This window comes from Sminthopsis crassicaudata, chromosome 1 (assembly GCF_048593235.1).
Source record: "Sminthopsis crassicaudata isolate SCR6 chromosome 1, ASM4859323v1, whole genome shotgun sequence".
Lineage (NCBI taxonomy): Eukaryota > Metazoa > Chordata > Mammalia > Dasyuromorphia > Dasyuridae > Sminthopsis > Sminthopsis crassicaudata.
In genome coordinates this window covers 4,106,902-4,118,565 of record NC_133617.1, presented here as the reverse complement: position 1 = coordinate 4,118,565, position 11,664 = coordinate 4,106,902, and the positions used below count along the sequence as shown (strand labels likewise).

The 11,664-nt window shown below is 47.3% G+C and overlaps 1 protein-coding gene across 2 annotated transcripts; it reads right to left on the bottom strand.

Annotated features, from left to right (window-relative positions):
- Positions 1-2,651: 2,651 nt before the first annotated feature.
- LOC141556366 (uncharacterized) lies at positions 2,652-10,362 on the bottom strand. 2 transcript variants are annotated; one of them, XM_074290394.1, is made up of 5 exons: positions 9,986-10,098; positions 8,171-8,258; positions 6,390-6,516; positions 5,818-5,913; positions 2,652-5,143 (listed from the first exon to the last, which is right to left on the bottom strand). In XM_074290394.1, exons 2-5 carry the CDS (start codon positions 8,195-8,197, stop codon positions 3,168-3,170), a joined length of 2,226 nt encoding a protein of 741 aa, XP_074146495.1. In that variant the 5' UTR covers positions 8,198-8,258; positions 9,986-10,098; the 3' UTR covers positions 2,652-3,167. The 2 variants fall into 2 exon arrangements, with proteins under 2 accessions (XP_074146495.1, XP_074146485.1); XM_074290384.1 differs by lacking the exon at positions 8,171-8,258 and having other exon boundaries at positions 9,986-10,362.
- Between the last annotated feature and the right edge of the window lie 1,302 nt (positions 10,363-11,664).

Below are 11,664 nucleotides of genomic sequence, written 5' to 3'. Positions count from 1 at the left end.
AGTATGAATTCTGGAGGGTCACATGAGACTTTCCTTCTGCTGGAAGGCCTTTCCACATTCATGACATTTCTAAGATTTCTTTTTTGCTATCAGTATGAGAGAGTCAAGTAAGATCTGTGGAAGAGTCCTCACGAAGGGGGATTTCTGCCTGTAAAAGGGCTGGATGATCTCATGAGCTTGCTGTGCCCTTGCCATCTCTGGATTCCCTTATGCATCTCTAATACTCGGTTATGGGGATGGGGCAGTGGAAGTGGGAAGGCAAGGGGATTCCCAAGTAATTGATGGCCAGTGATAGCACAGAGAGAATCAACCTGAGCTGCAAGTTGTCAGGGTGGGACTGCATAGCCCGAGGTTAACACAAGATGCAGACAGGAGGGATCAGGGATAAAAGTTTTAAAATGGGAGTTAGACATATACTTTAACATATTTAACATGTATTGGTCAACCTGCCCTCTGGGGAAGGGGGGAGGGGGGATGGAGAGGAAAAACTGGAACAAAAGGTTTTGCAATCGTCAATGCATCACCCATACTTATATCTTGTAAATAAAAAGCTGTAATAAAAATAAACAAAATGGAAGTTAGAAAAACCTCACATTAGAACTTATTTCAGACACTTACTAGCTCTGAGACTTTTCCCATCCATGAGATGGAGACAATGCTAGCACCCACTCCCACAGAGCTGATTGTGGATCAACTGTGATAATACATCCAGCTCTTTGCAAGCCTTCAAGGACTGCAGAAATGTTACAAGCGTGAGAACATGAAGGCCACAAGTCTTCTAGGCCATGGGCCTGTTATCAACTTGCCATTTCACAATCACTCCTGTCTGGAGCCCAGAATTGTGATGGAAAGAAAATGATGATGGATTTTTGCCCAATATGACAGCCTGTGTCAGCCCCAGAGTCCCTGCTGTCCCTTGTTGATAACACAGGGATATACATGTGCCCCCAGATCAGGAGGAGAAACATTCAAGCAGGTAAAATGAGCCTCTTAAGAAACTCCAAGTTTCTTTGATCCCATGAGCTTGGTTTGGAACAAAGAAGGGAACTGCAAGACATTTTTTCCTCCTATTTTTGGTTCTCTCCTTGGACTCAGGGAAAAAGCTGGAAATGCCTCAGGCAGAGAAGTCCCAGAGCGTCTCCCTGGCTGAGGGTGGATGTGGATGTGAACTGGCAACAGATTAACTGCGGGAAGAGGAGGAGTGAAGGAGTGAGAAAGCAAGAATGATTCCTAGATCTAAAAAGCCCAGGTGAGTAGGAGGCTAGCACTGCCTTTGATAGGGAAAGCAGGAAGAAGGGGGAGGTTGGAGTAGGGGATAACTGAGAAGAGGCCACTGGACTGGGGATGTTTGGGGGGAGTCAGCAGTAACTGTGGCTCAGAGAAAGTCTCCAAGGAGATGCGACCTGTGCGGCTTCCCCCAGGACTGAGTTAATTCAGGAAAACCAGCACTTCTTTGGTGCCTGCTGGAGGCCAGGCACTGTGTTCAACATTGAGGATATAAAAATGGTAAAACCCAGATGCTGCCCAGAAGCAGCTTAGGGGATCTAGACAAGATGGATACATCAGGGTACAACCTACAAATGGGAACATACAAATGAAACAAAGAGAGCACAGGGAGTGTGAGGGGGATTGGGAAAGGAGGAAGCGCTGGTCTTAAAGGGTGCCAGGAAAATCTCCTTACAGAAGCGGGGCATGGAAGCTGAGCCTCCAAGGAAGCCAGCTGCCTCACACCTGCTCCCTGGGGATCCAGGGTGCACCCAGTCGTGCCCTTGAAAGAAACCTGTGCTTTGAGCTTTCTGAGTCTCTCAAGTACTTTTGCCAAGGCTTAGTATACAGGAAAGACCCAATGCACTGTGACTTGATGATTGAACAGCTGTGGGGTCTAAAGATAGAGAACACTGGAGAAATAACCTATACCATAATTCCAGATACTATCAAAGAAAAGAGGAGCAGGGGTGGGGGGCAAGAGGTGGGGAGGAAGAGGGGAGCCTTGTGATGGGGACCATGGGGAGCCGTTTGATTCTAGTAATCTACTCCCCATTGATAATGTCGCCCTTGACTCTACCCACTCAGTGGCTAAATCTCCATTCTGCCTCCATAGATCTTCTCACAAGTCCTCTTCCTTTCTGCGACCTTGTATAGACCCTCCTTGCTCACTCATTTGAACTTTATAAAGTCTCCTCTGATTTGAATCTCTAGCCCCAAATCTCTGCCCACTCCAGTTCATCCTCTTCAAGTCAATGAAGTGATTTTCATCTAGCAAAGGCATGACTGTCCCACCCCACTGCCCCTCTACTTGAAATTCTAGTGCTCCCTATTTCTTCTAGGATTGCACATTTGACTTTTAATGCTCTGCACAAATCTTTAAAAGCCATCCTTGTGTGAGCCTGAGAAAGTCATTTACCTTATTTAGGCCTGGTTTCCTCATCTGCAAAAGAGGGGGCTGGACTCCTTAGAATCCCTTCGATATCTTAAATCCATGACTTTATAATAATAACATGGGGGCCCAGCCAACAAGAGTCCCTTCCTTCTGCACAAAGATGAACTGAAACAAGATGACCTCAGCAAGGAAAATGAGGAAATAAAATATCAACATCCTAAGGACCAGGGTGTCATCCTCTATGTTGACTTAGACAATCAGGAGACTAACATTTTTTGAGTTTTATACTGGATTTATTTTCTTACATATTTTCAATTTATATTTTAATCTGGATCAGATGACTAGTGTTTTCGTTCAATTATCAAATTAATGAAGTTTTTCTCTATCATGAGTTCTATAACATGGAGGATGTGCTTTGAGCTGAGAGACTGCTTACCCCCATTAATTATATTCCTAGGATTTCTCTCTGGCATGTATTCTCTTATGTAAGGAAAAATCTGAATTCTAGGTGTAAACTTTCCCACATTCAGTGCATTCAGAGGGTTTCTCTCCAGTGTGAATTCTCTGATGTCAAGTTAGCATTGTGCTGCAGAAAAAGATTTTCCCATCATTGCTGCATTTGAAAGGCTTCTCTCCATTGTGAATGCTGAAGTGTTGTGTTAAGATCTGACTTCTGGCGGAAGATTTTGCCACATTCAGAGCATTCATATGGTTTCTCTCCAGTATGAATACTGCTGTGATTGGCAATATGAGACTTCTGAGAGAACGCTTTCCAGCACACACTGTACTAATGAGGTTTTAGTCCTGAATGAGTTCTCTGGTGCCGAGCCAAGTGGGAGCTTGTTTGGAATGTCTTCCCACACTCACTACATTCATAGGGTCTCTCGCCAGTGTGAATTCTCTGATGTATGGTCAGTGCTGTGCTCCAAGGAAAAGCTTTGCCACAATCGTTGCATTTAAAAGGTTTCTCTCCAGTATGAATACTGCTGTGATTGGTAAGAGCAGACTTATGAGAGAACGCCTTCCCACACACGCTGCACTGATGAGGTTTTAGTCCTGTATGAGTGCTCCAGTGCCGAGTCAGGTTGGAGCTTGTTTGGAATGTCTTCCCACATTCACTACACTCATAGGGTCTCTCTCCAGTGTGAGTTCTCTGATGTTGAATCAGCGTTGTGCTCCAAGGAAAGGCTTTCCCACAATCATTGCATTTAAAAGGCTTCTCTCCAGTGTGAACACTGCTGTGATTAGTAAGACCAGACTTATGTGTGAAAGCCTTCCCACATACACTGCACTGATGAGGTTTTAGTCCGGTATGAGTTCTCTGGTGCTGAGTTAGGCTGGAGCTTGATCGGAATGTTTTCCCACACTCACCACACTCATAGGGTCTCTCTCCAGTGTGAGTTCTCTGATGTCGAATCAGTGTTGGGCGCCAAGAAAAGGATTTCCCACAGTCATTGCATTTAAAAGGTTTTTCCCCAGTGTGAATCCTACAATGCTGTATGAGATCTATCTTCTGGTAAAAGGCCTTTCCACACTCACTGCATTTGAAAGGTTTCTCCCCACTGTGAATTCTGTAGTGCTGTGTAAGATTTTCTTTACGCCCAAAGACCTTTCCACATTCACTGCACTCATATGGTTTCTCTCCAGTATGAACACTACCATGATGAGTAAGAGCAGACTTCTGAGAGAAAGCCTTCCCACACACACTGCACTGATGAGGTTTTAGTCCTGTATGAGTGCTCTGGTGCTGAGTCAGGTTGGAGCTTGATCGGAATGCTTTCCCACACTCACTACACTCATAGGGTCTCTCTCCAGTGTGAACTCTCTGATGTCGAATCAGCTTTGTGTGACAAGGAAAGGCTTTCCCACAATCACTGCATTTAAAAGGTTCTTCTCCAGTGTGAATTCTATAATGCTGTATGAGGGCTGTCTTCTTGTGGAAAGCCTTTCCACAGTCACTGCATTTGAAAGGTTTCTCTCCAGTGTGAATTCTGTAGTGCTGTGTAAGATTTACTTTTTGCCTGAAGGCCTTTCCACAGACATTGCATTTGAAAGGTTTCTCTCCAGTGTGAATTCTGTAGTGCTGTGTAAGATTTACTTTCTTTTGGAAGACCTTTCCACATTCACTACATTTATAAGATTTGTTTTGCCTCTGAATATTGGAATGTTGATTCACATCTGCCTTCTGACAGAATGGTTTCTCACATGGAGTTAATTCCGAGCACTTTTTGTCCATATGACTTTTCTGCTGTAGAGTAAGTTCATTGTTCAGGAGGAAAAAATTCTCATTTTCATGAAACTGCCCTTCAGCATGAATTGCAGATGTTTTAATGGGGTCCAAATCAGAATGGAAAGATTTCTGACATTTCTTCCCCTCAGAATAGTTCTTCTGTGAACAGATTTGAGTGCACTGTCTTTGGTCCGACTCCATGCTGAAGCTCCTTCTCTGATTCTCACTGTTATGGAGATCCATTACTACAGATAGTCCCTGTTGTAGATTGAGGACTGGCTTTGGGCTGGAGCTTTGGCTGTATTTACAGGATTCAGAGGCTCTGACTTCAACAATAGCTTGCATTTCTTTCCCTTGTCTGGAATGTTCCCCCTCATTGTTTTGCTCTTTCTTGAACCTGCCATAATACTGCCAGGGTTTTCCCATCTCAGAGGTGCCAGGGTCATCCCATAAGGATGTCATTTGGGAAAAGTCTTTCATGGAATCACTTAACTTTGGAGTGGACTCCTTGGTCTGAAGCCTAGTGCCCCCATCTGAAAGAAAGGAAAAGCAGAAATGCTTTTTCACTGGCAGAATAAACTTTCTCTCCCCCCCCCCAATATTATAAGCACTTTAAGCATTTTTCCACTTGAATTGAAATCCATCCTGATGATTTCTACAATTTCTTTGAATTCACCAGGCCTATTCTTTCATATAACCCAACAATATTATATTAAATGAACATGCAAAAACTGATGCAGAAAATATCAAATTAATGGAAGCAGGAACAACTGCTACTTCCCATATGCCAACAGAAATAAAATAGCTTAAATTATTTTTTTTAGGAAAATTCTCATCTGAAAATCACCCCTGGGGTGTCCTGAGAGTGTGACCATTGGGTCTAAGAAGAGGAAGCTTTGGGTCACACTTCCACTGCAGAGTTCCCCTTGGCTTTCCAAAAAGGTAAAAGCAATTCAAAGTTCCACCCACCAAGTGGAGTACTGCTCATTCAGGAAGCACCAGCAGGACAATCATTTCCACCCGTCCCTACCAAGTGACTTTGGTATAAAGAGACAACATCATCCAAACAAACTAGAGAGGAGGAAAATTACCTCCAAGATCTATGAGAGGGAGAAGGTTCAGGACAAAAAGGTCACAGCCAGGATCACAGGGTGCCCACTTTCAGGGGTTCTCAGACAGTGTCACATACTCTGGCTCACTCACTCACCTAACCAGCAAGCTCTTGAGACACTGTCCAGTGGAATCCCATGTGCTCTCCCTGACTCCAGCTGAGAGATCATGTCCCCATCGGACTCCACAAGACCTAGTCATGAGAAAGTGATGGAAAGGAAGGGTCACCTCCCAGCCCAATCTCCACAGACCCCTAGGAGCAAGCTTGAAAGGCCAGGGAGTCTGTGGAGGAGCATCCAGAGACATCTGAAGGGGGAGCTGGTTTGTTTGTTGGAAAGATGCACAGATGGGACACATCAGGGAATTGGGATCAGAAAGACAAAGAACTCATTTGTCCATCCCATTCTGAGGTATCTGGGGACTTTCATGACTCAAGTCCTTGCTCTGGGACTTTAACAAGTCTTTCTGGCAAGAAGGAACAGAGCTGGGGCTGGGCTGGGGATCACCCCAGGGAGAAATTAGTTTCCAGACACACAAACAAGAATCCTTCATCCAGGACCAGGGAGAACATGGGCGCCCTGGCTTTGGCCCCTCTGAAATGAACAAGGGCTGGGGTTTCTTGAGAAGCCCTTCATGAGCACATCCTGGGCCCCAAGCAGCCCTTCTTACCCAGGCAGACCAGGTTCCTGTAGTTCTCCAGCATCACGTCCCAGTAAAGCTGCTTCTGGGAGGGGTCCAGGAGGCGCCACTCCTCCCGGGTGAAGTCCACAGCCACATCCTGGAACGTCACCGATCCCTGAAACAAATACATTTGTGCCCGGTCAAGGAGGGGGGAAGGGAGAGGCAGGGCTCATTCTCGCTCCATTCTAGTTTCAGAGAACATATTAAAAGGAAATTTTTTTCCTCTTACTTACTTATTTTATTATTTTAATGTATTATTTGTACAGTTACTAGTAACGATGGTTTTCAAAATTCGTTTTTGTAAGATTTTGAGCGCCAGTTTCTTTCTCCCTCTCCCTTTCTCAAGACAATAAGCAATCTCATATAGCTTAAATTTATGTAAGATTGAACACATATAATCAAAATGTCTTGTTGGGGAAAAAAAAATCAGAAAAAAAGGAGAAAAAAACACCCCCCAAAAAAGTGAAAATACTCCTTTGTTTTGCTCCTCATTCAGGCTTCAGAGCTTTTTCTCTGGATGGGAAGGACATTTTCCAGCCCAAGTCCATTGGAACTGCCTTGGATCAGCACGTGGCCGAGAAGAACTAAGTGTGGCCCAGCTGATCACTGCACAATCTGAAAGCAAAGCCTTTAGGGGCCTCAGGCTGGGCCAGAGCCTCTTTTTCAAGTCAATAAGCAGTCAGAAAGGTCTCCCTGGGCCAAGCTCTGGGCTAATTCCTGGGGATGCAAAAAAGGGCATAAACTGTCCCTGACTCAGGGAGCTCCCAGTGCAGTGGGGAGACAACAAGGCCCAGAACAGCCCTGAGTGGGGATGGGAGGCCCTGAGCAGCTGAGGGGCAGGAGGGGAGCTGGGAAAGGCAGGGCTTGAGCTGAACCTGAAACAATAAGCCAGAGACTCTCAGCAGGGAGAAAGGCATTCCAGCCAGGGAGGGGAAACCAAGGCAGAGGAGATGGAGGTCATGTGCAAGGAACAGAAACCAGGCTAATCTGGGTGGACCCCAGGAAGCATGGAGGAGTGACTCTAATATATGGTGAAAAGCAGGAGGGCAGAAACAAAGCCATGGATACAAAAGGAGGACTTTATCTGAGATCCTGGCACACAGGAAGGGCTCAAACCTCTGGGACCTGGTGACTGAAAGGTCTCAGGTGCTCTGAGGTGGGAGAAAGGGCCTGTTTGCCCTCCAAGACCTGGAACACCTGCCAGGAAGGGGATAGTGAGAAACTGAGGCAAGACAGAGATCAGAGAGTGTTTTACATTTTAGTTGCATTTCTGAGAGGGAGAGATTTTCTGGGACCAAAGGACCCATTTTGGTCCGGGGCTCATGTCTCAAAGCATTCAGCATCAGCACTGCATGTGACATTCCAATGAATTATGAACGGCTCCAAGATGGGGAGAGGAAGGCAAGGGGGGAGTCCCAGCATTGGGAAACGGGGGGGTTTCCAGGCAGGGAGCATCTATTCCAGTTTCTCAGGCTGGGGCTCCGACCATAAATTCTGACAAACCCAGAGTGAAGGGGGTAGTTAATTAGAGACAGGAGGTCTGGAACTCAGAGAGAGGATGTCAGGCATCTGACACAGGACATCTGGAGCTTTGTCTCTCGGAGTGCCAGAGAGGCCAGATCTCCACAGCCCTAATTATCTCAGTCCTAATGAACAGGAAGGGGGGGAGGGGGATTTGAGGCAGAACTAATTTTAAAAATAGGGAGAAACATTTAGGGAAACTGAGGCAGAACAAAGAAAGGAAACAATGGCACGATGGTGCTACTCACCTGGGGGGGCCTAATATCGAGAAACATGGGAACCAGGAAGGCCCTCCTCTCCCCCGCACCTGACCTGGGGGGGTCCCTGAGGCTGAGCCTGAAAGGAACAATGATCAAAGGATATGAACAATTTTCAGATAATGAAATTGAAACTATTTCCACTCATATGAAAGTGTTCCACATCACTATTGGTCAGAGAAATGCAAATTAAGACAACTCTGAGATACCACTACACACCTGTCAGATTGGCTAAGATGACAGGAACAAATGGTGACAAATGTTGGAGGGGCTGTGGGAAAACAAGGACACTGATGCATTGTTGGTGGAGTTGTGAAAGAATCCAACCTTCTGGAGAGCAATCTAGAATTATGCTCAAAAAGTTATCAAAATGTGCATACCCTTTGACCCAGCAGCGCTACTACTGGGCTTATATCCCAAAGAAATACTACAGAAGGGACCTGTATGTGCCAGAATGTTTGTGGCAGCCCTTTTCATAGTGGCTAGAAACTGGAAAATGAACAGATGCCCATCAATTGGAGAATGGTTGGGTAAATTGTGGTATATGAATGCTATGGAATATTATTTTTCTGGAAGAAATGACTAACAGGAGGAATACAGAGAGGCTTGGAGAGACTTACATCAACTGATGCTGAGTGGAACAAGCAGAACTAGGAGATAATTATACACTTCAACAATGATTCTGTATGAGGATGTATTCTGATGGAAGTGGATTTCTTCAACATAGAGAAGAGCTAATCCAATTCCAATTGATCAATGATGGACAGAATCAGCTACACCCAGAAAAGGAACACTGGGAAATGAGTGTAAACTGTGAGCATTTTTTGTTTGTTTGTTTTTCTTCCCAGATTATTTTTACCTTCCCAATACAATCCTTCCTTTGCAACAACAACAACAACAAAATTCAGTTCTGCACATATATATTGTACCAAGCATATACTATAAGATATTTAATATGGGAGTGCCTGCCATCTAGGGGAGGGGGTGGAGGGAAGGAGGGGAAAAATTCGGAACAGAAGGAAGTACAAGGGATAATGTAAAAAATTACCTATGTATATGTGCTGTCAAAAAATGTTATAATTATAAAATTAATTTTAAAAATTAAAAAAAAAAAAAAAGAAAAAGAAAGGAACAAGGAGCCATGAACGGGGTTGGCCTTTTGCCCCTCCCAGCTCCCAAACCTCCCTCTGCTCTGGAGAAGCCCCCAGCCCTCCAGCTCACACAAACCCCAGGGGGAAGCTTGTCTGTTTCCGGGGCTCGGATCAACTAAACCTGCACTGATGAAATGCCTGCTGTATACCTCCCTCCACTCTGGGGGGCCAAGACTGCGGGGGACAAAATAAAGCTAGCTTGTCTCTCTCCTCTACCTCCCCCAGAGCAGTCCTGGAAACTGGCTGATCACGTGGGAGGGGTGGACAGTGACAGGTGGAAGGAAGATGAGGAGATGATGGGGAGTGGAGCTTTGGGGGAGGTGAGGCTGAAGCTCCTTTCGGGGGGAGGGGGTCAGGGGAGAGGGTAGCGTGAAGGTTAATAAGAAGGGGGGAGTGAATGTGGGAGCCCCAGATCATCCGTGTCAGAGAGGGATTTGGGGAGAGGAAATGGGGAAGGGAGAAAGCGGGAGTGGGGGAAAATGAAGGGGGGGGGAAAGGGGAGAAGGGAAGGGAGAAAGGGAAGGGGAGCAGTAAGGAAGGAGGGGAGGGCGGTCCCCCCAGGATCCAGGAGTCTTTGTCCCATTTCGTAGACCAGACAACTGAGGCAAGGAAGAGGGAGGAGAAGCCAGGGAGGGGCGGGGCGGGGGCGCCTCACCTTGTCCCGGACCCGAGACCAGCGCGGCCGCATCCGCGGATCTGAGACTTTAGTGGCCACTGGACAGCTTCCGGATAGAGGAACTGGAAGCCACGTCCGCGTCATCGCTGTCGCTCACTGTGCCGGGAGCGCACCCATTGGCCGGCTTCCGGAGGCGGGACGTGGAACACCGCCGCTTCTCCGTGGGCTGCAGTTGAGGAAAGGGGAATTCGCCTCTTTCTCACACACACTCTCCACCGCGCCGGGAACTTTGAGCCAATCAGAGACGCCGCCGCTGCCGCTGTCCCGCCCCGGGGCGCCCCTCCGGCGTCCCCTTCACTCCTAGCAGTTTTGGGGTACTCTAGACCCGTAATTTTGTTCAGAGATTCTCGGTGTGGCCCGAGGTTGAGTCACGAGGGGAGGGGGGAAAAGGGAGGGGCGGGGAGGACGGCCCCCAGGAGCGAGGGGGCGGAGCCACGGGGTCGCGCGCCCCGGAACTTTCTAGTAATAGGTAATTAAGGGACACTAAGGTGTCCTGTAGCTTCAGTAGCACAGAGACGGAATAACCCCGTATCGAAGCAAAGCCAATGATACATAATAACCCCGCTGACTCTAATAGTCCCATTGATACATAGTAGCCTCATTGATACAAGCCCCAATGATATCTACTCACGCCAGTGATACATAATAACCCCGCTGACACATAATATAGCCCGGCTGATACACGAGACGCCATTGGCACAAAATAGCGGTTGATACAACAGCCTCGTTGATACATAATAACGCCACTAACATTACACTGACATTAGGGGTTTGTGGTTGAACCCCTAAAGCTCCCGCCCTGCAGGGATCTCGCACTCTCTGAAGCGCGGCCCTGTTCCGCTTAACGCGCCGATGCTCAAGGACAGTTCCAAGGCCTCTCCCACCCTAACATTCCCGGTTCCGGGGCTGTTCCCAGAGTTCTGAGATCTCTGCCTATTCTGGCTTGGACCAGGGATGTTTTGGGGCAGCAAGAAAGCCTCGGACCAGGACTCGGGCTCAGCTTTGAATCCCGTCTGCGACATTTCTGTAGCTCTAATCCTGGACCAGCTCATCTGGGAAATGGGGATCATGATCTACCCCCTGAGTCAAGGGCTGTGAATCAGGAGCTGCTTTGACTGCTCAGTCCTGGGATTGGACCTTAAAGGACCCCTTGGAGCTGGGGAGAGGAGAGGGAAGGGGGCAGGGGAGTCAACATGTGAAGGGTGAGGTGTGGGGACTCTGACTTGGAGTCATAAGGCCCACAGGGATGTTTTACCTATAACACCCTTCCAAGAAGTATGAGATCTGGGGAGGCAGGGAGGCCAGTGGAGGCTGGCTGGTCCTGGGCTTCTGGCCCAGGCTGCCTCAGCAAAGAGGGTCTGGCGCTGGATTCCAGTCTCTCACTCCTTCTGGCACTGCGGACATTTCACCCACTTCATCTCTCTGGCCTCAGTGTCTGCCCTGCATTTATCCCTCCTCTGATGAGATTCAGCCCAATATTGTGGCCTTCAACAGTTTGTGGAAAGTTAAGGAACAATCTGCAAGAGCACCTGTGCCTCCTGAGGCCATTTCAGGGGAGTCTGTACTCTGTATAGTGACTCTGTGGCACTAAGGCTCTGTCTCAGAACCCTGGACATTTGGCAAAAGGAGAGGAAATGTCTTTCCTGGGAACTTCTTAG